This window comes from Triticum aestivum, chromosome 7D (genome assembly GCF_018294505.1).
Source record: "Triticum aestivum cultivar Chinese Spring chromosome 7D, IWGSC CS RefSeq v2.1, whole genome shotgun sequence".
Classification (NCBI taxonomy): Eukaryota; Viridiplantae; Streptophyta; class Magnoliopsida; order Poales; family Poaceae; genus Triticum; species Triticum aestivum.
The window spans coordinates 111,439,621-111,465,621 of record NC_057814.1 but is presented as its reverse complement, the minus strand read 5'-3'; the positions used below and the strand labels follow the sequence as shown (position 1 = coordinate 111,465,621).

Sequence of the window (26,001 nt, the reverse complement as noted above, 5' to 3'; positions counted from 1 at the left end):
AGCGGGTGTCTGTCTCTCCCACTTTAGTCGGAACGGATTCGATGAAAAGGGTCCTTATGAAGGGTAAATAGAAATTGGCATATCACGTTGTGGTTTTACGTAGGTAAGAAACGTTCTTGCTAGAAACCTATACAAGCCACGTAAAAACTTGCAAACAACAATTAGAGGACGTCTAACTTGTTTTTGCAGCATGTGCTATGTGATGTGATATGGCCAGAAGATGTGATGAATGATATATGTGATGTATGAGATTGATCATATTCTTGTAATAGGAATCACGACTTGCATGTCGATGAGTATGACAACCAGCAGGAGCCATAGGAGTTGTCTTTATTTTTTGACCTGCGTGTCATTGAATAACGCCATGTAAATTACTTTACTTTATTGCTAAGCGCGTTAGCCATAGAAGTAGAAGTAATCGTTGGCGTGACAACTTCATGAAGACACAATGATGGAGAACATGATGATGGAGATCATGGTGTCATGCCGGTGACAAAGATGATCATGGTGCCCCGAAGATGGAGATCAAAGGAGCAAAATGATATTGGCCATATCATGTCACTATTTGATTGCATGAGATGATTATCATGTTATGCATCTTATTTGCTTAGAACGACGGTAGTAAGTAAGATGATCCCTCACTAAAATTTCAAGAGACGTGTTCCCCCTAACTGTGCACCGCTGCGAAGGTTCGTTGTTTCGAAGCACCACGTGATGATCGGGTGTGATAGATTCTAACGTTCGAATACAACGGGTGTTGATGAGCCTAGCATGTACAGACATGGCCTCGGAACACATGCGAAACACTTAGGTTGACTTGATGAGCCTAGCATGTACAGACATGGCCTCGGAACAGAAGAGACCGAAAGGTCGAACATGAGTCGTATAGCAGATACGATCAACATGGAGATGTTCACCGATAATGACTAGTCCGTCTCACATGATGATCGGACACGGCCAAGTTTGACTCGGATCATGTATCACTTAGATGACTAGAGGGATGTCTATCTGAGTGGGAGTTCAATAATCAGATGAACTTCATTATCATGAACATAGTCAAAAGGTTTTTGCAAATTATGTCATATGCTTTAGTTCTACTGTTTAAGATATGTTCCTAGAGAAAATTTAGTTGAAAGTTGGTAGTAGCAATTATGCGGACTGGGTCCGTAAACTGAGGATTGTCCTCATTGCTGCACAGAAGGCTTATGTCCTTAATGCACCGCTCGGTGTGCTAAACCTCAGCGTCGTCTGTAGATGTTGTGAAACATCTGACATACACGTTTTGATGACTACGTGATAGTTCAGTGAGTAATGCTAACGGTTTAGAATTGTGGCACCAAAGACGGTTTTTTGAAACGTCGCAGAACATATGAGATGTTCCGAAGACTGAAACTGGGATTTCGGACTAGTGCCCACGTCAAGAGGTATGAGACCTCTGACAAGTTTCTTGAGCCTGCAAACTAAGGGAGAAAAGCTCAATCGTTGAGCATGTGCTCAGATTGTCTGAGTGCCACAATCGCTTGAATCGAGTGGGAGTTAATCTTCCAGATGAGATAGTGATGGTTCTCCATAGTCACTGCCACCAAGCTATTAGAGCTTCGTGATGAACTATAACATATCAAGGATAGATGATGATCCTTGAGCAACTCGCGATGTTTGACACCGTGAAAGTAGAAATCAAGAAGGAGCATCAATTGTTGATGGTTAGTAAAACCACTAGTTTCTAGAAGGGCAAGGGCAAAAGGGATACTTCATGAAACAGCAAGTCATTGGCTGCTCTAATGAAGAATCCCAAGGTTGAACCCAAACCCGAGACTAAGTGCTTCTGTAATGAGAGGAACGGTCACTGAAGCAGTACTACCCTAGATACCTGGTAGATGAGAAGGCAGGCAAGGTCGACAGAAGTATATTGGATATACATTATATGAATGTGTACTTTACTAGTACTCCTAGCAGCACCAGGGTATTAGATACCGGTTCGGTTGCTAAGTGTTAGTAACTCGAAATAAAAGCTGTGGAATAAATGGAGACTGGATAAAGGTGAGATGACGATGTGTGTTGGAAGTGTTTCCAAGGTTGATGTGATCAAGCATCGCATGCTCCCTCTACGATCGAGATTTGGTGTTTGTGTTGAGCATGATTGGATTATGTTTATCGCAATACGATTATTCATTTAAGGAGAATAATGGTTACTCTGTTTATTTGAATAATACCTTCAATGGTCTTGCACCTAAAATGAATCTCGATCGTAGTGATACACATGTTCGTGCCAAAAGATATAAAATAGTAATGATAGTTCCACATACTTATGGCACTGCCATTTGAGTCATATTGGTATAGAACGCATGAAGAAGCTCCATGTAGATGGATTTTTGGACTCAGTCGTTTTTGAAAAGATTGAGACATGCGAACCATGTCTATTGGTATATATGCATGAAGAAACTCCATGCAGATGGATCGTTTGGACTCACTTGATTTTGAATCACTTGAGACATGCAAATCATACCACATGGGCAAGATGACTGAAAGGCCTCGTTTTCAGTAAGATGGAACAAGAGAGCAACTTATTGGAAGTAATACATTTTGATGTATGCAGTCCAATGAGTGCTGAGGCATGCAGTGGATATCGTTATGTTCTTACTTCACAGATGATTTGAGTAGATGCTGAGTGTATTTACTTGATGAAACACAAGTCTGAATTATTGAAAGGTTCAAGTAATTTCAGAGTGAAGTTGAAGATCGTCATGACAAGAGGATAAAATGTCTGTGATATGATCATAGAGATGAGTATCTGAGTTACGAGTTTGGCACACAATTAAGACATTGTGGAAAGTGTTTCACAATTAATACCGCCTGGAACACCATAGTGTGATGGTGTGTCCGAACATCATAACTGCACCCTATTGGATATGGTGCATACCATGATGTTTCTTATCGAATTACCACTATCGTTTATGGGTTAGGCATTAGAGACAACCGCATTCACTTTAAAAGGGGCACCACGCAATTCCGTTGAGACGACACCGTTTAGAGAAACCTAAGTTCTCGTTTCTTAAAAGTTTTGGGCTGTGACGCTTATGTGAAAAAGTTTCAGGCTGATAAGCTCGAACCCAAAGCGGATAAATGCATCTTCATAGAATACCCAAAACAGTTGGGTATACCTCCCATTTCAGATCTGGAAGCAAAAGTAATAGCTTCTAGAAACAAGTCCTTTCTCGAGGAAAAGTTTCTCTCGAAAGAATTGAGTGGGAGGATGGTGGAGACTTGATAAGGTTATTGAACCGTCGCTTCAACTAGTGTGTAGCAGGGCACAGGAAGTTGTTCCTGTGGCACCTACACCAATTGAAGTGGAAGCTTATGATAGTGATCATGAAACTTCGGATCAAGTCACTACCAAACCTCGTAGGACGACGAGGATGCGTGCTACTTCAGAGTGGTACGTGATCCTGTCTGAGATATCATGTTGTTGGACAATACTGAACCTACGAGCTATGGAGAAGCGATGGTGGGCCCATATTCCGACAAATGGTTAGAAGCCATGAAATCCGAGATAAATGGATCTTTGAGAAGAAGACGGACGTGGACGGTAATGTTACCGTCTATGAAGCTCGACTTGTGGCAAAGAGTATTTCCACAAGTTCAAGGAGTTGACTACGATGAGATTTTCTCATCCGTAGCGATGCTTAAGTCCGTCGGAATCATGTTAGCATTAGCTGCATTTAAGAAATCTGGCAGATGGATGTCAAAACAAGTTTCCTTACCAGTTTTCGTAAGGAAAGGTTGTATGTGATACAATCAGAAAGGTTTTGTCAATCCTAAGGATGCTAAAAGGTATGCTAGCTCCAGCGATCCTTCCATGGACTAGAGCAAGCATCTCGGAGTCAGAATATACGCTTTGATGGAGTGATCAAAGTTTTTGGGTTTATACAAAGTTTGTTAGAAACTTGTATTTACAATAAAGTGAGAGGGAGCGCTACAACATTTCTGATAAGTATATGTGAATGACATATTGTTGATCCGAAATGATGTAAAATTTCTGGAAAGCATAAAGGGTTGTTTGAAAGGAGTTTTTCAAAGGAAGACCTGGATAAAAGCTGCTTACATATTGGGCATCAAGATCTATAGAGATAGATCAAGACGCCCGATGATACTTTCAAAGAACGCACACCTTGACATGTTTTTGAAAGAGTTCAAAATAGATCAGCAAAGAAGGAGTTCTTGGCTGTGTTACAAGGTGTGAGTATTGAGTAAGACTCAAGACCTGACCACAGCAGAAGAGAGAGAAAGGACGAAGGTCGTCCCCTATGCTTCAGAAATAGGCTCTACAGTATGCTATGCTGTGTACCGCACATGGAGTGTGCCTTGCCATGAGTTGGTCAAGGGGTACAATAGTGATCCGGGAATGGATCACATGACAGCGGTCGAATTTATCCTTAGTATCGAGTGGACTAAGGAATTTTCTCGATTATGGAGGTGAAAAGGAGTTCGTCGTAAAGGGTTACGTCGAAGCGAACTTTGACACTAATCCGGATGACTCTGAGTAGTAAACCGGATTCGTATAGTAGAGAAATTATTTGAAATGGCTCCAAGTAGCACGTGGTAGCATCCACAAGATGACATAGATATTAGTAAAGCACACACGGATCTGAAAGGTTCAGACCCGTTGACTAATAACCTCTCTCACAAGCATAACATGATCAAACCAGAACTCATTGAGTGTTAATCACATAGTGATGTGAACTAGATTGTTGACTCTAGTAAACTCTTTAGATGTTGGTCACATGGTGATGTGACCTATGAGTGTTAATCACATGGTGATGTCGACTAGATTATTGACTCTAGTGCAAGTGGGAGACTGTTGGAAATATGCCCTAGAGGCAATAATAAATTGGTTATTATTATATTTCCTTGTTCATGATAATCGTTTATTATCCATGCTAGAATTGTATTGATAGGAAACTCAGATACATGTGTGGATACATAGACAACACCATGTCCCTAGTAAGCCTCTAGTTGACTAGCTCGTTGATCAATAGATGGTTACGGTTTCCTGACCATGGACATTGGATGTCGTTGATAACGGGATGACATCATTAGGAGAATGATGTGATGGACAAGACCCAATCCTAAGCCTAGCACAAGATCGTATAGTTCGTTTGCTCAGAGCTTTTCTAATGTCAAGTATCAGTTCCTTAGACCATGAGATTGTGCAACTCCCGGATACCGTAGGAATGCTTTGGGTGTACCAAACGTCACAACGTAACTGGGTGACTATAAAGGTGCACTACAGGTATCTCCGAAAGTGTCTGTTGGGTTGGCACGAATCGAGACTGGGATTTGTCACTCCGTGTAAACGGAGAGGTATCTCTGGGCCCACTCGGTAGGACATCATCATAATGTGCACAATGTGACCAAGGAGTTGATCACGGGATGATGTGAGTTACGAAACGAGTAAAGAGACTTTCCGGTAACGAGATTGAACAAGGTATAGGGATACCGACGATCGAATCTCGGGCAAGTAACATACCGATAGACAAAGGGAATTGTATATGGGATTGATTGAATCCTCAACATCGTGGTTCATCCGATGAGATCATCGAGGAGCATGTGGGAGCCAACATGGGTATCCAGATCCCGATGTTGGTTATTGACCGGAGAGTCGTCTCGGTCATGTCTGCGTGTCTCCCGAACCCGTAGGGTCTACACACTTAAGGTTCGGTGACGCTAGGGTTGTAGAGATATTAGTATGCGGTAACCCGAAAGTTGTTCGGAGTCCCGGATGAGATCCCGGACGTCACGAGGAGTTCCGGAATGGTCCGGAGGTAAAGATTTATATATGGGAAGTCTTGTTTTGGTCGCCGGAAAAGTTTCGCACTTTATCGGTATTGTACCGGGAGTGCCGAAAGGGGTCCGGGGGTCCACCAAGGGGGTCCACCAGCCCCGGGGGGGCCACATGGGCTGTAGGGGGTGCGCCTTGGCCTATATGGGCCAAGGGCACCAGCCCCAAGAGGCCCATGCGCCAAGAGATAAGAAAAACGGAGAGTCCTAAAGGGGGAAGGCACCTCCGAGGTGCCTTGGGGAGGATGGACTCCTCCCTGGCCGCACCCTTCCTTGGAGGAAGGGCCAAGGATGCGCCCCCCCCCTCTCCCTTGTCCCTATATATAGTGGGGGGGAGGGAGGGCAGCAATATCCTAGCCCCTGGCGCCTCCCTCTCCCTCCCGTGACACCTCTCCCTCCCGTTAGTGCTTGGCGAAGCCCTACCGGGATCCCCGCTAATTCCACCACCATGCCGTCGTGCTGCTGGATCTCCATCAACCTCTCCTCCCCCCTTGCTGGATCAAGAAGGAGGAGACGTCGCTGCTCCGTACGTGTGTTGAACGCGGAGGTGCCGTCCGTTCGGCGCTAGGATCATCGGTGATTTGGATCACGACGAGTACGACTCCATCAACCCCGTTCTCTTGAACGCTTCCGCTCGCGATCTACAAGGGTATGTAGATGCACTCCTTCCCTCTCGTTGCTAGTAAACTCCATAGATTGATCTTGGTGATGCGTAGAAAATTATGAATTTCTGCTACGTTACCCAACACCAACCGGCTGGGTCGGAACGGAATGCGTGGTCGTGTTCATCGGGAGGGCTTGGACGGAACAGGCGATGCAAACGAGGCCTGGCGTACCGCAGAACGGAGGAAACGGCCTTGTGTTCGACCGGCCACGTTCGAAACGGGATCCTGTTCATCGGGAGGGGTCTGGCGTACCGCAAAACGGACGAAACAGACCTCCTACGGTCGAAACAGGGGTCTTGTTGATCGGGAGGGGTGTGGCGTACCGCAAAACGGACGAAACGGACCTCCTACGATCGAAACGGGGATCCTGTTGATCGGGAGGGGTGTGGCGTATCGCAAAACGGACGAAACGGACCTCCTACGGTCGAAACGGGGGTCCTGTTCATCGGGAGGGGTGTGGCGTACCGCAAAACGGGACTCCACGGGATACTGTTCATCTCCACCGTCGACCTCCTCCAGCCTCCACGGGCTACCGTCGACCTCCTCCAGCCTCCACGGGCTCCTGTTCATCCAGCCTCCACGGCGCGCTACTCCACCGGCTACTGTTCAACCACCCCTCCACAGGCACCCCTCCACCATCTACTGTTCATCCAGCCCTCCACACCACGGGGTCCTGTTCAACCACCCCTCCACGGGCACCCCTCCACCGTCTACTTTTCATCCAGCCCTCCACACCACGGGGTCCTGTTCATCCAGAGGCAACGCCACCGCTCACTGTTCATCCACCCCCCCCCCCCCCCCCCGCAACACTCATTGTTCATCCCAGAGGCAGCATCGATAGGCTTCAGTTAGCAGCAGTAGCGAAGGAATCGCTCGATCGGGTTCAGTTAACAGCCATCGATCGATCGCTCGGGTTCAGTAACGCGTAGCCTGCAGTGCAATCGCTCGGGTTCAGTTAGAGCCCAACGCCTCGCTCGGGTTCAGTTAGAGCCAACGCCTCGCACACACGCGCGTACGTGTACGAGAGAAACGCGCATCGCTCGGCCCCCGACCTCCCACCGTAACCGGGAACTCCCCGAAATTTTCCTCGCCCTCGCTTCTACCACGGTTTTTTCCATCATGGACGGCCCAAAGAATGTCATGCAGCTGCGTCTCCGGCCCGCCCAGGATGAAAAGCCCATTTTCTGTCATGATTTTTTGTCATAGAAGTAGGAGCCCACCACATCTATGATGATACCGGGTTTTGTCACAATTATCGTCATAGAAGTGTCATATGTATGACAGAAAAAAATTCATTCGGCCCAAAATGTCACGGATGTGTCTTTTTTTGTAGTGCATCGTCCCCCCCCCCCCGCCACGGTTCTCCGCCGGCGGGGGCTGGGGAGGGGGAGGGATGTTGGGGTTGGCACCACCCTCAACGCGGACCCGCAGCCGAAACCCATCAGACGAGGGGAAAACAGCAACTGAACCATGAAGGCAAAGGGGATCCATCGCCCAGATCTTGAGACGGACAAGGCCAAGGACAGACAGAAACTCCGTATCCACCATGATGGGCTTGCCAACCAGAACCCCAAAGGCCATGACAAAGTCAGCAGAGCGCAGAGAAGGAGGAATGTCATCGATGAGGACCCATGTTTCCGAGAGGGAGGGGATAGGATGAGCACCATTAGAAGCAGCCTTGACAGACACCACGAGTTGATTGAGGGGTAGAGTGAAGCTGGAACAAGAGGAGATCATCTTGAGACTGCTCTTGGAGGCAGCAAAGTCGAAATCAGAGAGCTGCCTAATCTGCCAATCCCAGCCTCCGTCATCCCAAAATTTGAGTTCATCCAGGAGGGTCTGGGAGGATATTTTGTGGTCTTTGATGGATATGATAGCAGCGTTAGAAAGAGGAGGGGCCACCGCCACCTGAGGGATCTCGCTATCGAGCGCAAAAAAAAACAGCCAAGGAGACCTTGCCCAAAAAGCTTGAAGGAGGCATGCTTGCGGCGGTTCTGACAATCAACCGTGAGATGGCCCTCATCTCTATAGATCAGACAGAAGGGGGGTTGAGGTAGTGGGATTGAAAGTGGCCAGGCTGATGGCACGCGAAGCATGTGAGGTTAGGGCTTGGTGGTTGGGAAAGAGGAGGGGGCAGACGAGCCGACGCAGGAGGGGGAGGGGGAGGATCCCATCACCCAAGGTAGCGGAGGAGGAGCCAGGACCGAAAGCCGGAGGACGATGGCCGAAAGAACCAGATCTAGCACCCCCGCGACCCATCTGGCGACCGCCGGGCCCCGAGGAAACACCACCAGATCGGCCACCGCGAGCCAGAGGAGGAGGACCGCGCGAGGGAGGTGGAGGAGGAGGACGAACAGCCGGACCAGCGCCGCCAGCCGCCGCTGCGGCATCCCAGGGGTTGGACCCAGATCCGCCCGATCTGGGGGCCTCCGACCCAGATGCCACCGCAGACGCCGCCGCCGTCCGATCGCGCTCGTCCCTCTGAAGCCACTCGGGCCCCGCCGCCCAGGCCTCACGCTCGCGAGCCACTTGTGACCGAGCCGCCTGCTAGGCCTCAAGCATAGAGCGGAGGGACACCTCGAGCTCCAGATCCTCCTCGCCATCGCCAGAGCCCTCCCGCCGCCGCTTCTGGCCCGAGACAGCCTCGCTCGAGGACCCACGCGAACGATCCATGGCTAGCACGGCCGCGAAGGACAGGGAGAGGGGAGGAGGGGGAAGATATCTGCGGTAGGTGGGGATGCGGAAACGAGAGCGCCGCGGGTCTGAAAGAGAAGCAGGAAACCCTAGGAAAGGGGGGGTCGCACCCATGCGCACCCATATATAACCAGAGCAAGCCAGGCCAGGAGGGGCCACGCGGGCTGGGCTCGACACAGGGGAAGGGTGCGATTGGGCCAAGAGAGGTCCAGGGCCCAGAATGGATAAGGGGGGGAAATCGCACGTGGACGAAAGCAGAGGCGGCCCAGATGGGCTGGCAGGCCCAGGAGGGGGCAGAATGGACAGAGTGGGTGGCGCAGACGGCCCACTAGCCTCCTGGCCAGGACCAGGAACGCAAACTAGGGTTCCAGGGGAGGGAGGACCCGCCGCAGGCGGAGGCAGCCGGCCCCTCCTTCCCACCGGCGACAAAGACGGAGAAGAGCGGGGCGAGCAGGCCGAGCCAGCAGCACACGACACAGCAGATCCAAGGGAGACGCAGACTGGCGAGGGGGCCATTCCCGAACGACCCCGCTGACGGCCACGCCGTACCTGGAACCAGGCAGATCCGGCCACCGACTCCGAGCAAACCGGCCGACCGCGCCCACCCGGAGCAAACTTCCTGGTCCGCCCTGACAGCACCACACACATCACCGGAGCCAGGGCAGGAGAGGAGGACGGAGCAGGAGGGGGAAGGTCAGCATTGGAATCAGAGTCCTCGTCCCCAACCGACGAAAGAGCCCAAAACTTGTTGCCAGATCCAGATCCACAGGAAGGAGGGCGAGGGAGGGAGCCAAGGGAAGAAGAGGGGGGGACAGCGGAGGGCGACGCGATCGAGGCCGGAGGCGGAGGAGAGGCACTGGGGGGAGCAGATCCAAGGGCCAGCCGCGGCAGCCGGACGGAGGAGCGCGAAGGGGAGGGAGAGGGCGAGGAGCTCAGGGGAGGGGAAGGATAGGAGAGGAGAGCCATCTCCGATAATAGTAGGATCTTGAATGCATATCCCGCAACAACAACAACAACAACCGAAACCGGACCTTCTGCCATTTTGACAAATAAAAACGCCTTCACTTCCGCCAAACAGACAAGATTAGCGACAGTCTTTCGCCATCCGGATAGAGAGAAGGGTATGTGCTGCCCTTTGGTTGGCCAGACGGATGTGCCGACCCCGCGAAGCTCCGGATCACTTTGGATGGCAAACTGCTTCCGGACAGTACGGTCCGAACCCTTGCGAAAGGTTGAGGGTCCACTTTGGGGACGCCCTTAGAGCGTCTCTAGCGGATCCTGTAAATTGGACCATCCGGTAAAATAACCGCCAGTTTACGCGATAGAGGCCATTTTCCCAGCCCGAATAGATCATGTAAACCTGATCGTCCCGGATTTTTTTTGCGGGATCATGCATATGCCCATTTCCTCCATATCTACTGAATTTAAGCTTTTTTGGAGGGACCTCTAAAACATAGAAATGGTAGGCGGGTGGGAAGTTTCAGCACCCACCACGGTCTTTCGCCGCGTGAACCGCCGCCGCCTCCGCCATGAGCTAGCGTCACCGCACAAGTTGTAGCCACCGCCGTGAGCTGCTGCCTGCTGCCGTCGTGCGAGTTGCCCCCTCGGCCAACGGCGAAGGCAGAGAGGAGCTTGTCGAGCAAGACAGTGAAGCAGAGCTCGAGCGCCTTGAGCTGCATGCGCGGGGAGTAGGCGGCGCTGCGGGCCCACGTGAGCATTTCGTAGAGGAGTGGCAAGGCCTGTCGAGGCAACGAATGTGACAGTGAGTACTAGGGGTACAAATAGGGGCGAAACCTAGCTACGGCGTAGGTGTAACACTCGGATTTTATGAGTTCATGCCCCTGATAGCCTACAAGTATATGGGGTCGTTTATAGGCTTTTTTGATAAGTAAGAGTGTCGAACCCAACGAGGAGCTAAATGTAGAATTTATATTCTCTTCAAGTTCTATCGACCACCGATACAACTCTACGCACACCGACATTTGCTTTACCTAGAACAAGTATGAAACTAAATTGTGAGAATAAAACTAGAACTAATTTGCAAGAATAAAATTAGGAGTACTTTCCAAGATAATAAAAGTTAGTTGTTTAGTAGAAAGTTTTTTGTAGAACGATGAGAAAGATTGTCCATAGGCAATTGAATATAACACGATAGATACTTATCATATGCAATGAGGAAGAGGCATGAGCTAACATACTTTCCGTACTGGATCACATGCACTTATGATTGGAACTCCAGCAAGCATCCGCAACTATTAATGATCATTAAGGTAAAACCCAACCATAGCATTAAGTATAAAATCCCCTTTACTCCCATACGCAACAATCTCCTTACTCGGATTTAAACCTTTGTCACTCTCGCAACCCACTATAAGCGAATCATGAACATATTTCAACACCCTACAGTGGTAATCCCACACGCTTGCGCGATATGGAGGGCACCATAGGACAGCACCATATCAACATACAACTCATATCAATCACACCATACCACAATTAACCCATAGGACTAAAGAAATCTAGTCAAACATCATAGGATGGCAACACATCATTGGATAATAATATGTGGCATAAAGCATCATGTTTACGTAGAGATTACAGCGGAGAGAGAGAGGTTACACCGCTGCATAGAGGGAAAGAGAGTTGATGATGACGGCGGTGAAGTTGTTGTTGTAGATCGCCATCATGATGGTTCCCCAGGTGGCACTCCGGCGCCATCGGGATAAAGGGTGAGAGAGCCTCCCTCCTTCTTCCTTGGCCACTCCCCTAGATAGGAGGAGGGTTTCCTCTCTGGTCCTTAGCTACCATGGCTCCCGAAGGGCAAGAGCCCTCCAAGATTGGATCTCTCTCTCTCTCTCTCTCTCTCTCTCTCTCTCTCTCTCTCTCTCTCTGTTTGTCTTCTGTTTCGTGTTCCTGTTTTCTGGTCCTTCACCGTTTCTTATACTCCTGGAGATCCATAATTCCGATTAGGCTGAAATTTTGAGGGGATTTTTATCCGGAAATTATCTTTCTTGCGGCGAAAGAAGAGCCCCAACTAACTTACAGGGGAGCCACAAGCTCACCTGGCACACCCTAGGGTAGGGGGCGCGTCGTGTGAGCTCGTGATTCCCTCGAGCACCGTACCGCATTCGTTTTCCCAAAAATCACATATACTCCCAAAAAATCTCTGTAAAATTTTATCACATTTGAAATTTGTTTGATATGGATTTTCTGCTAAACAAAACATGCAACAAACAGAAACTGGCACTGGGCACTGGATCAATATGTTAGTCCAAGAAAATCATATAAATTCTTGCCAAAACTATGTGAAAGTTCTAAAATGATGACATGAAAAAAATCAAAAATTATAGATATGACGGAGATGTATCAGCCCCTCGTAGAGAGGTAAAAGCCATATGTCTCGAGGCCTGAGGCTATGTTTTCTCTGGGGTGTCTGATTACAAAAGGGTTTTGAACCCTTGTCTCAGCGCTAGGGGGTGGCTTATATAGAGTGCGCCGCCCCCATTAAGAATACATTACAGGGAGATGAAGGAGGGAATTACTACATGCGTTACTGGTAACTGTCGTCATAACTACGCTTGATGCCCGGCGTTATGCTCCTCGAATATTACAGGTTTCACGTGGCCTTCTCGCCTTCCATGTCCAAATGCGGGCGAGCATAGCCGACTGGCGGTGAAACATCCGAGTGGGTTGTCTCCATCTGAGTGGATGAACCATATCCGAGTGGATATATATAAGTGGGCATCCGACTGCACCTATGGTTCAGGAACCTTTTCAATGATGGTATGGGGCCCTAGGTGGGCCCAGGATGTCAGGTCCTTGAATGTACCCTTAGTAGGTGACCCCATCATTAGCCCCGAATTGGTTGAGGTTTTGTGGGACGAATAAGCTAAGCCCTTGACTCGGGCCGAGTGTTGCGGAAGCACTCAGAATCCGTAGCCAAGCGATAGTTTATCGTGACCTGAGAAAAACCGCTATTGATTCTGGACCAGAGTTTCCTAACTAATCGGGTCATGTTGACTGCTGAGTAAAACTTGGTGGCACTCGTATGTCTCTCGGAAGAGATAGACTAGTGGTTCGAATGCAGACATGCCATGAAACTCGAGTGACGATACCAGCATGTGGGCTAACTCTCCAAAGAGATGCCACTCATTATCCCAAGGGAACACCAGCACGGGTTATCCAAGTCCAAGTTTATGAGACTCATGCCTTGGAGCCTAGAAGAAGGGTCAAGTTAATCTGTAGAGGAGCGTTGATCTCATCCCATTGCGGTCTTGAAGATTCAGTCGGTTTGTTTGCGCGTCCGAGTGGACAGTGACCCTTTTACCCATTGAGGACGCTCAATGGAGCGAAGAGTGATTCTTATAAAAGAATTATGGGATGATAAATCAGATTGGTCAGCGGCGGAAAGTCCGCGATTTGAATATTTGCGCGTGCGCGAAAGCGGTTACATCACGGTTAGTGGGGAAAGTGGGGTGTGTCACCTTGATTTCTGCCTCGAAAATCTGCCACGTGCTCCCCTTCCTCTGCGCAGCGAACACCGCGGGCGTCATTGGATCTGGAAATCAATGGTTGACAATCCACGGGGCGGATTTACCTACGGTATATAACGAAAGCGGGCTAGGGTAATTTCATCAGATCCCCTTTTCAGCCTCACCCACTCCGATGAACACGCCACCCGCACCTCCACTCTACACGCCGGAGCGCTCTGAGCAGATGGGGAAGGACAGGACGGCGAAACTCGAGCGTGTGAAGAAGTCACAAAAGGGCTCTGGTTAACTACACACCCCTTTTCATGTGTGTTTTATATGTAGTAGATGGCCATGCCTATCAACATATGGGTTGAGTAGATTCATGTTATCTCTAAAAAACTAACATATATAATCATTTCTAGATATAAATGGCGAACCAGTATGGCTAGATCACTAGCTATGCCTAATAAACCACATTTGGGAAGCTCTATCAACAATTATTAGATTTCAGTTGAAGATCATGGGGACTATAGTAAGAAGTCTCCAACCTTTTGCTTTAGTGAATTAGTTTTATCCTTTTAGTTGGAGTTGATGCAACTTTGGTGTTCCTGGAAGAAGATGGTGAAAAAACACTATCCTTAAAGGAATGGAACCAAAGCTCACATTGTTCCAGGTGATTCATATACAATAGTGGAGATAGAAATTATTTCAAAAGCCTTCCAATATAATTGTTCTCATTTACCATCTGATGGAAACCATTTTTGTTCCACTTAGCCTTGTCATGGAAAAAGCTTTACCCCTAAAGGATTTGAACAAATCTCTGCTCGTTCTAAATTATTGTTTTATTACATGATAGACGTTCTATTTAAACCCATCTAGTCTAATTGTTCTGATTCATCATGTCATGGAAAATCATTTTCATTTCTCTTAGCCCTAATTTGTATTTTGGTGATAGGTTTTAAGAAATATTTTTCTATCCATTATGGTGAAAGGACTATCCCATAAACCCTCACATTGTTGTCATCTCTAGAGACTATGGTGCCACCCTCATTTTCTTACTAGTGCGTCTCCTACTTGTCCACTAGATGTCTCCCCATGGGCAAACACTACTTTGATGCTCGGTCTTTGACCCAAATATGGTTGCCATTGATACCAACCATCCCTCTGGTCATCTCAAGGGGGCACTAGTTATTTTTCGACAGCGTCGTCCCCAATCCCAACCCTGACCCTCTAGCCTCGCACGACTGCAGAAATGCCCAGCAGGGCGGGGCCAAAAGTCTACCAATGGCAGGTGTTGCTCACAAAGGTACCCGCCACTGGTAACATGGCATCCGTGGTGGGCATGTCACCCGCCACTGGTGGTCTATTTCAGTGGCGGGCGTATACTAGTGCCCCCCACAACAACTGTAGGTAGCTATTGTTGTGTTCGCTTTGCTCTCCACTGCTGTGTATACCAACAGTGGCAAGCACTTTTGTCGCCCACCACTGGTAGTGATCTAAGCCTACAGAAGAATTGCTGCCGCGGCAGCGTTTTTTGCGGCATTTTGCACTTGATCATCACATTGCCTTACATATATAGAATTTTATCTCAGCATTCAAACAATCATTCACATGCATAGATCACATTACAATATCGTACAATAATTGTGAGCATTAGTGAAGCAATCATAGTATGCGAAGTGCATGGCAACAAACATGTCTCAACACATAACTAACCGTTTCACCTATTTAGATATATAGCATATTATAATTTTTGTGCCATAATGATATATGCACCATACCATCTCCCTTTCATTCTACTTTTACATGGTACATATTGAGAGAGAGAGAGAGAGAGAGAGAGAGAGAGAGAGAGAGAGAGAGAGAGAGAGAGAGCAAAAATAAAATCTAAAGCTGACACATGGTTTTGTTGTGTACTATTACAGATGGTCATAAGTGAAGACCTTTCACCCAAAAAATATCTCATGGAATAAAATCCTAGCAACCACAAGATACATTATTAACTATTCGTGTGTATATATAGATGAAGATTACCAATCGAGTGTGTATGTTTCCTCTATCAAGGAGTTCACCAGCTTTCTCTCGAGCACCTAGCGTCAGCAAAAGACGATGCAAGAAGAGAGCAATGCACCCGGGCAAAGTAAAAAAAAAAAAAGAGAGCTGGAGATCAATGCTACCTTAAGAATATGGGAGTAGGAGTCTAGGAGACGTCCAGGAACAAATGCTTCGCCTGTCGCGTCGACCATGTACATCCCTCGCCTCGTGCTCAGCATCACAACGTTCTTTGATTGCATCCTGATGTATGTCGTGGTGCGCAGTTGAGATAGCATGTACTGGAATACGGAGCAATGCTACATCAACGGGATTTTACTTAAGCTTTATGGAGAAATATTGACCTGGCAATCTTTGATTGGATTAAGAGGGAGGCTAGGGCCCCACCCTGCTGAAATTCAGGGGGGCGGTGGAGAGTATTAGGGGAAAGCCCCGTAACAGCCCGGTAACAACCCCGTGATGTACACCCGCAAAAAAAAAACCGTGATGTAGCATTGCTCCTGAAATATGCCATGTCTCGACTTCATGGTAAATTCTCCTGGAGAAATGTTGCGATGTGTTTTTTTTTCTTGTCTGTCAGCGACGAGGTTGACTGGACAGATATGTAGCAACGCATCAAAAGTCGTTAGTAATACAAATGGCAGCTGAACGCTTGGTTTCATCATGCGGAAACATAGCATGCTTGCCTATGGTGCATGCCACTGTGCCACCGCGACGTGAACGCCAGTACAAAGTTGGCATATACATTGTTCATACTAGTACAATGCCCGTGCGTTGCTACGGGCCTTTTAACATTAATCTAATCCTACGTAAATTTATGGTGCGGAGGAGACGTATCAGACAACGCCATCACATTCAAAAACAAAGCGCCGAGGTAAATTTACATTGCACATTTACGTCAATTGGTCAACATGCTTGCCTTGACTCCATGAATACCTCCTGCTGATGGAGGTCGCCAGGTAGGGTTACGCTAATAGAAATATTTTGATTAGAAATCGATAGAAACTTTATGAAAAATAATGCCTAGCTTGGAGCCTTGGACTTGCAAAGCCAGAGACGTGGTCCACGTCCATGGGCGAGGAAGGGAATCGTAGGAAAAATTGGATACACTTATATTAGTATTTCAGGTCTGCCCAATACATAGTGTTCCTGATATTTTGGATATTTTACGCCAAGTTTCTTACTAAACACAACAGGCCTCTCGCAATCTAAGAGGCTTCTTTGGTTTTGGGTGGTTCAACAAGAGGTATTGCTTCAACACGCTGTTTCCCAGTCGAAGCTCTCTTCTTCCGACTGTCCTAGATAGGGGCAAGAATATGTTGAGAGATAAGAATAAATGCTAGTAGTAAATAGGACAAAATCATAGTTAATCCAACAAGTTTCTTGGCAAAATTTCTGATCACAAAAACGGAAAATTCATGTTGTGTAATTACAGCGGCAGTACACATAGGAGTGACTCCATTCAAGATGTGAAGTTACATCAATATACTTGCAAACATAAGACAGAGCACAGACTTCATATCTTTGCTATCGGCTAGAGCTTCAGCTCCGATCCCTAAGTTAATATTCACATCTTCTCAGTAACAATGCAGTTATGCCCAACTTCTGGTCACACAAGGATCATGGACTGATTACAGGTCACGATTACAACATGAGCACAAGAGCAAGCATACACATGCCAAAAGACAGAATATGCGTTGACTGAATAACCTGCACGGAAGGCATTAGCACTACATTAATGTCCCTAAAATCTACACCAAAAATGTAGCAAAAATCCTGACAATTAGAATATATTGCAAAACAGAATGCCAAAGACAGTTCAGTATATATTACCAATGCAACTCAGTTATCAACAAAATGAGCTAACTAATTTAACTGGGCAAAAATGGATTTGATTGTGGTAACCAGTTAGAACACAAGGTAACAGTGTCTCACGTGCTTGAGGCTGGTGCAGGGTAGGTTGGACCTAGCGAAGGACTGGATTCATCGGTGCGATTTATGCGGCCATATCTATCTGCAAGGGCGAACGGCGAGATGGTCATCGAAGAAGCATTAGAGCAACAAAAGTCCTCGTGAACCTTTGGTTCTGTGGAGGGCAGGTAAAAGTAAAATTTTGTTCCAAAATTATTTGATAACAAGTTAAGTTCGAATGTGAAATTTGAGATTACAACAGTACAAAAAATAACTATGAAATGCTGAGGATCATCTCCCTTCACAAATGTCATCAATTAAGAATGCTAAAAAGATCATCACAAATTACCTAAAGGCCTTATCTCTGCTGTAAAGAGATGATTGTAGGGGCACTTATACAAAGACAATGTCTTCTCCTCAAAGTGCACGGCCAACGCGGAATTTGCTGCCTTCAGTCTGTCCTAATTTTGCCATGCACCCCATGTCTGATTATCCACAAGAGCTCTGACAAACAACGAATCAGCTGGACCATGAAACAGAAGGACAATAAATTTATGGGGAAGGTAATTTTCTGTTATTGGCAAAACATTTGATAATTGATTAAACCCAACACCAACCACTACTTTGTCGCCCATCTATTGCCAAACTCGCAGCTTCGCTTATAGATCATAAGTGTGTGTGTGTGTGTGTGTGTGTGTGTGTGTGTGTGTGTGTGTGTGTGTGTGTGTGCGTGCGTGTGCGCGTGTGTGCGCGTGCGCGCGCGTGCGTGCGTGCGGGTGCGTGCGCGCGTGCGTGTGTGTGTGTGTGTGTGATATCTCTAAATCGAATAAACCTACAAGTATGCAATTCATGAGCACAAAACAGAAATTATAGTTCATTATCTCTAAAAAATGAAGCGGGAGGAGAGAAATCATGACTCACCTCACCCAACAACAAGGTGGAAACTGCAACCCAAGAAAAAGATGCCCTTCCCTCTCTCGGTGAAGAGCATGCATGCCTTCAGGAGGTGCCAACCTCAATCTCCTTCCTTCCTTGAATGTGCTATCTAAGTACAAATTCCAGAAAAAAATACAAATCATCCAAAGGAGATTACTTTCCAGTAGTCAGGGGCCGCAAAATGCAGCCATGACACACCTATTATACACATGCATTCACCTTTAAGAGTGACTAATCAGTAAACACTAAAAGGGAGTAGGAAATAAACAAAATACTCGTATTACTGTTAAGAGGTGAATAAAACATATCATTTTTTAGGCTTTTGCAACCAGTGGCAAGAAACAAATACATGTGCATCCTACTGCTGATTCCTCACAATAATAACCTACTTGATCAACACTGGTACAAAAATAAATATTATATAAACGAACTAATCTTGAAAAATGGTAGTTGGATTAAGAAGCAATTAATTTGAAGAGACCAAGAATATTTGTGGAGATGGAAAAATGACTCCTCGTTGGCGTTCCAGCAAATAGGCTGTGAGCAACTCAGTCTGCTACGGAATAAAATAAATTACGGAGCTAACCAACGTGCAAGATTGATTTCTATAAAACAGATTCACTTATATGCAATGGCATATGAGTGGTGGCAGGGTTATCTCACCACGGAAAAGGATTCTGAATCCCATCTCGCCGCAGAGTCCACACACCACAGCTCGCTGCAAAGGCTATCTCGGCGCCTGCCTTGAAGACACGAAGCAGGGGCGCTTGGAGCGGCCGGCATGGAGTTGACGAGCACGTGCTCGGAGGCTTGTTCTCCTCTCCGGGATCAGTCTGGACAAGGAGTAGCGTGAACCTCAGAGGAAGATCCCATTGTTGGTCGGGCTCGGGGAGCTTTTCGAGGAGCGGAAGTAATGGAGCAGCAGCTATAATGATTGGTCCGCACCGTCCACCACCTCTTCATCCGACTTTCCGGGTGGGCCGAGATCGTGGTACGATGGTGGCCGAGGTTGAACGCCGCGAAGCCTACCTTCCAACCACCATGTGGTCGCGCCCACCCGCCGCCGCTCACTGGTCTGCCGTGAACAACTGCCTTCCACACGTACAAGCCAGCGGCAGGCAGCCAGTCGCTGTCGAAACCGCCGCTCACCATGCGTGATTAGAATATGAACGGAAGAGACCTGGGAGTGGGCTAAAAGAAAAGGAAAATTACATCGGTGCGAAAAGAAATACCTCGCTGCCTTTGCCGTGGAGCAACAATGTGGCGTGCTGGTGCGATCGGTATAATCTCACACAAAATCTTACTTGAAAACAACATCTCTGGTAAAATCTCCACATCATTGACCTCATCGGGTTTCAAGTATATCTTTCTCTCCTGGCATATACTCTGTATTAAATTAAGATGAATGAGCATCAACCACTCTAGTCTCAAGTAAAAGAATGAAACATTACTTCTGAAAGAACTACAAAAGAATGGTGTGCAGGGGCTTACTTCAAAACAACATCTCTGGTATAATCTCCACTGAAATAGCCATCTATTGAGTTTCCTTGATGACCCCTAGCAAGAATCAGTGCAAGATTGTTGGCCACTAAAAAATTAGGTACGCAACATTCAAGTAGAGACCGAAAAGTATCAAAACACCTAGCAGAAGTCATGCAACCTTCAACCATGATAAAAGAACACCCTTTCACTAAGACCGCATTTAATGGACTAAAATTATTGATAATAGCTAGGTCTTACCATAAGCGATCTGTTGTCAAATATTTTGCACTCTTATGTTGTCAATTATCAAGATAAAACGTCTCTAGACAGTCATTTCTGCAAAACCCACCAAGTGACATTACAAAGAGCACCGCAAGTGATGCTCCAACGGGTAGCCAATGGATAAACGTACACCTGCCACGGCACCTTGGGTGCTAGCTAGTCTTGCTTCAGAAAAGGTAATGGTTTCAAGAATCGAGTGAATGGATCGTCCAAGGCTGAGAGCATTTTCTTTGCTGCGACATCTGAAAAAAAAATGTGGGATAAGAAAATTCAATCAGACAACGTAAGAACTGTAAAAACACAACATCTCTCAGTTCTGCACAGATCAATGCTTTATATATCTAAGTGGTTCGTTATGTTTCTGACAAAATTTCAGATTCAACCAAAGCAAGTACAAGACATATAACTGCATTTGATCCAATTATCAAATTCAGTCGTATTTTCTAAAATATGAAGACTTGCAAAAGTGTGAGCCGTTGAGGCAGCTGATAAATTATATGATTCATTATATGACAAATTAAGTGAATTTTGTATGAATCACCTTGATTCTTCCTACCATTCTATTAGTAATGTGATTTCCTTTATCCGTTGAACTCACACCTCATGTAGACATTAGGGTCGAGGAACGTAAGAAACGAAATCCCAGAACAACAGTACAATCATGTGCCTTTTAATTCCTACAACAATTATCCGATTTGCAAGAGAATAGTTTCTCCTCAGATCACACAACTCCTGCATAATAACAGAACCATATTTATCAATCTTCAAGTCGATGACCTGAAGCAAATTAGTGGTAGCAGTGTCAATGAGTTTTGATCAAGGAATATATGTCTATATACTTGAAGCAAACAAAACACAAATATATCCAGTTTAAGGAGTTTAGCTATCACCTCATTAATTTGACCTCAACTTCTTTGGTGCTATAGCACATGTTTTCGCCAACAAGTGTTGTGAGGTGAATGTATTGAGATCAAGTAGTTTTAGTGCCATGGATAACCGTTAATGGCCAACAATCTGGTGCAAAAACAACTCAACAAAATGTTTAGATCATACTTTTATATAGGAATTATTAAGAGGGCTATTACTATGTACTACCTGTGTATTGTGGAAAAAAATGTTCAGATCATTTTACCTTTAAGGCTGCTGTAATCTGCTCTAATCTGATATACACTCTGATAGTTTCGAATATAGTTCAGTAAGCATAAGCCCGCCGTAGTCCCCTGTCAAGAAAAAAAGTGTGTTGGCAATGGAATCTTATCAAAACTGTAAAGTAAAACACACACCACTGAAGAAATCAATCTTTAAGAAATAAAAAATAGTACCTTAGTCAATACAGCTATCACTGAAAAGTAGTTCCCAAGTATAAGTGATGGCCATGCCTCATTTATATACAACGGGCCATCATATTGACAAGTAGCGGAAAATATAAATCAAGTCGCTGCCGACTCTGTATGGAGAAAATATCAGATATAGCCTGCTCTTATGGATTTGGAGTATCCCATATTAAGTGTAAGCGCCATTTGCTGAAGGACTATTTGCAGAACAGAATATTTCAATACTATGGGAATATTATATTGCATAGCTGACCATCTAATTATTCGGAAATCTATAATTCTAGAAGCACAATAAATTCAAGATAATTAACACCGTGCCGAATGCTGAAAACTTTTGTTGACCAATGACCACCAACATGTTTTTAGAAAATTGTGTCACAAGCGGTATATGCAAATACAATGGTAGTTTTTCGACCTGCTATGTGTATGGCACACAAGTTCATACCATTTTACTAAGCTGACAATGTTCACATAGTTCAGGCATCAAGACCGAATGGTAAAGTAACTGAAACAAAGACAAACTGAAAGGCTTCACAAAGTTCTGTTGTCAGTTTTGAACAGGAAATGATAGACAAAGAATCTTGGAGCCTTTTGAGCCGACTAAAATTACTTAAATACTTTACCATAAGGTCCATAAGAACTTGAAATCAGGTAAATGTGGATTTGTTTTTTTCAGATGGCAGATGTGAAATTTAGTGGGAAAGAGAGCACTTAATGATAAACCAACTCATGTACATGTGAGGCCAGGCACAACACTTTCTGTAACATATCCCCACTATCTAGATTATCATACTACAAGCATTTCACAAATTGTTAAACAACCATACAAAGGAACAGAGATATGCCCCCGCACACGGTACACTCCCCTTGAGAAAACTATAAAAGGGTCTTTCCGTCCTATGTGTTGACTCGCTTAAACTAATCAGCATTAGATGAGAATTAGATGGACTGCAGGTAATCAAGCTAATTGCTTCGGAATTCAACTATGCGACGTGTGGTTGGATCACACATACTGTACCTTGTGGATATGTCAAGCGAATCATCAACTGAACATACAACAAACAGAATAGCACAATTCATCTCCCCACCAAAGTGACAGACATTGATCACCGAGATTGAAAGATCATCAGAGATACACACTAAAAGGGACAACAAAAACAAGCACCAATTGGCATACATATTTGACGCACCTCTGCCTTTGAACTGCATGCATGTGGCGCACACGACGCCCACCGGAAGTTTGGCGAAGTTCCTATAGACAGAGGGGAAGCAAAGAGTAAGCCCAATTTGAGCGATTTCAAGAGGAAATTCATCGTTTATTACTTTTTCTGATGGAGCGAGACTCAAAAGAACAAAATCTTGCACTCACTGTATCACGAGGTCGTGCGTGGATGCCATCCGCGGCGACCAACGCATCCACCTCCCGAAGCGCCGCCTGGAGCGCGCCCATGTAGGCGGCCGCATCGTAGCCCGCGTCCCCGCTGGCGTCGAGCGCGAGGGAGACGGCGAGCTCGCCCCCGCCCTCCTCCGCCAGAGAGAGCTCGCCGGCGGCGGAGGCGAGGAGCTGCTGGTCCTGGGCGGACTTGCCGGAGAGCAGGAGGAACGTGGTGGCGGCTGGGGCTCCACCGCTGCTGCTATGCTCGGCTGCGGGAGCGGGAGCGGCGACCCGGCGTGCACATCGGTGGGGAGGCTGGCCAGCGCCGGCGGCGGCTCCAATCGGTTCTCGGCAGCGGCAGATCATCTCGGATCTCGGCGGCGGATCGTATTGGAGTAGAGATGGGATCGAGAGGAGTCGGCAATGAAGGATAGGATCGATGGAGCGTTTTTTCTGCCGGGTGTGGGGTCTTTTTGGCCTGCGTGGGGTGGGGTGGGGGAGAGGACGAAAAAAAACCGAACAAAAATGGTGGGACGAAAATAAACCCGGAACGGAGACTACCAACTGAGACATTAGGAGTAGAGATACGTCCTTGTGGCGAATCAACCTGTGGTTGAGATGGTTAGGTGGACAGTGGTATCCCCAACCCATCAGGGTTCAAATCCTGGTGCTCGCATTATTCCTGGATTTATTTCAGGATTTCCGGCGATGCGCTTTCAGTGGGAGGAGACGTTCCCGTCAACGACGAGGCGCCTATGGTGGCTTCGTAAATCTCAAGATGATATGCCGGCTCAGTCTCTCGGAGGTGCTCATAGGGGTAGGGTGTACGTGTGTGCGTTCATAGGGGTGAATGTATGCGCGTATATATGAGCGCTTGTGTCTGTATTGATGCTAAAAAAAAAAAGATACGTCCTTGTGTCTGAAATTCAGCATGCCCAGGAACACACGTGTCGCTGCGCGAAAGATCGTCCCGTTTTATCACGACGTGCCGCGCGCGTCGGCTGCCCTCTGCCCCCCGCTCTCCGGCTCCCGTCGTCGCACTGCATATGCCCTCCCGCAACGGCCGGCAGCCCCGTCGCTTTCGCGAATCGGCGGAAACCGGCGACGGCCCGGCATGGTTCCGACCCCCGTCCCGTGTATACCGTGGAGGCTTAATTAGCCATGCAGTGCGTCGAATCTGGCTACCATGTGTCGTTGTTAACCGTTGTCACCTGGGTAGTAGTGAGTTAGCGGTACGTGCAGAGGTCTGTTGGAACACATGGCATGCAACTCCCGGATGCATCTGCCGCCGCATCAAGGCACATGCGATCCATACTGATGTTTTGACTTTGTTTCAGATAGACATAAGACGTATAAGAAAGATATATTGAAAGGAACTAAAGCCGATCCAGATGATGCTCCTTGAAATGTTCAGCCACGGGCTGCGGATTATCTTCCTGTTATCGGGCCGAGCCGACCGAGTTATCAATAGTATGTTGATAAATTCTCTACGACGCGGAATCATCCAGCATAGTGGGGATGAGTTTTTTTGCAGTTTGTCTAATTCACATCTAGATGTTTTTAAGGATGTCACATTTAAGCTCCCATAAACATATAATGCAACAACAAGAAACAAAAAAAACTAAAGAAAAAAATATATACCACAAACAGAGTGGACATCAACTTAGATGTGACATAACTATATCACATTTAGATGTGTCCTAGACAGACCGATGATGAATAAAAATTTCCAGAATGGATCTTTGAAAAGAAACATTTCTAGAAGATATCCTCCGGAAAAAACAACATTTTCAGAAATTTGTCTGTCAATGGAAAAATAGTATATCTTCAGAGTCGACTGCCACATGAGCAAAATTCTTTTACTGGTAATCTTGTGCTTCGCTTTATTATTTTTCCCACCCACCCCATGCATACCACGTGAAGCTGAAAAAGGTACGTGCACATTTTTATCCCACGGTCAGTTCCTTTCAATTGCGAGCATCTATCGCTGTAAAGATCACAAGCAGCCTGGAGCCTTGAACGCTGTGATTTTCATCAAGTTGCAACATTACTAGCGGCGTGGCAATGGAACGCCGCTCATAGGCACTTTTGCATGATGCTGATAAGGGGATCATGTACTAGTGCCCCTTCGACGTAGCTCACTAGCTGAAGATTGGGTACCTCGTCACCTTCAATGTGCTGACTTCTGATAGCTTTAAGGCGACCGTCTTTGACATCAACGGCGTTGAGGTGGTGTCCAAGTGCAAGAAGCACGAGGGAGCATTTGCATTGGACTATTAGGTTGTTTTCTTTAGTAGTACATGTAAGTTACGACTATGGTTCTTAATGCACTGCGTAACGCTTAATGGTTGTTCAAATGTGCCTGTTAGTTTAGGATTTGATATGTTGTGTCTATCATCGTGTGTCTGCTGGTAATCTCACAACTAGAACAAGAGATTACCATACTGTATGTGTTGTATGCAACCAAACAACGGCTCTTTGCCTCTGGTTAGAAGAGGCTTACAACCAAACAGTCGTGCATGTGTTTCTGCTCAGCCAGATTGAGGGGATACTGTTAGCAGTAATCTTGATTAGACTATTAGTTAGTGCATGCGTGGCTGTTAGTTGCGTAGCTGGATCATGGAGATATTCCAGGCAGTAGTTGCTGGGCATGCGTTTCTGTTGGAGGCTCGCCGCGTCGTGCGCACGTTGGAGCGCATCGTGGGCGTCGGCCAGAGCAAGCGGATCACGCATGCACCAGAGAGAGGTGGTATGTGCCACCAAGCGCCGGTATGTGCTGAACCCAGTGAATAAAGGTTGCCAAGATACAAGCCGGTTCGCCGGCTGCGGCGTTCGTCGCCATTGCTTCGAGTTCATGCTCGAGTTGAGTTTCTTTGTGCATATGGTTTCCGGGTTTGCGCCAACATTTGGTATCATGAGCTTGGTGTCTTGGACGTGCGTGCCGTGCCGGAGGCGTGGCA

The 26,001-nt window shown here is 46.7% G+C and overlaps 1 protein-coding gene and 3 long non-coding RNA genes across 4 annotated transcripts; all 4 read right to left on the bottom strand.

The window, feature by feature from the left end:
* Nucleotides 1-17,991: 17,991 nt before the first annotated feature.
* On the bottom strand, nucleotides 17,992-19,675 carry LOC123170014 (uncharacterized). Its single transcript, XR_006485011.1, has 3 exons — nucleotides 19,514-19,675; nucleotides 18,554-19,401; nucleotides 17,992-18,136 (listed from the first exon to the last, which is right to left on the bottom strand). It is a non-coding gene; the product is annotated as an uncharacterized lncRNA (long non-coding RNA).
* Nucleotides 19,676-19,806: 131 nt separating this feature from the next.
* On the bottom strand, nucleotides 19,807-20,564 carry LOC123163908 (uncharacterized). The gene is made up of 3 exons (XR_006482070.1): nucleotides 20,309-20,564; nucleotides 20,060-20,125; nucleotides 19,807-19,954 (listed from the first exon to the last, which is right to left on the bottom strand). It is a non-coding gene; the product is annotated as an uncharacterized lncRNA (long non-coding RNA).
* Nucleotides 20,565-20,894: 330 nt separating this feature from the next.
* On the bottom strand, nucleotides 20,895-21,542 carry LOC123171592 (uncharacterized). The gene is made up of 3 exons (XR_006485305.1): nucleotides 21,465-21,542; nucleotides 21,223-21,346; nucleotides 20,895-21,109 (listed from the first exon to the last, which is right to left on the bottom strand). It is a non-coding gene; the product is annotated as an uncharacterized lncRNA (long non-coding RNA).
* A 1,192-nt stretch (nucleotides 21,543-22,734) lies between these two features.
* Nucleotides 22,735-23,407, bottom strand: LOC123170922 (uncharacterized). Its single transcript, XM_044588635.1, has 2 exons — nucleotides 23,036-23,407; nucleotides 22,735-22,918 (listed from the first exon to the last, which is right to left on the bottom strand). The coding sequence occupies exons 1-2, from the start codon at nucleotides 23,405-23,407 to the stop codon at nucleotides 22,793-22,795; spliced, it is 498 nt and encodes a 165-aa protein (XP_044444570.1). The 3' UTR covers nucleotides 22,735-22,792.
* Between the last annotated feature and the right edge of the window lie 2,594 nt (nucleotides 23,408-26,001).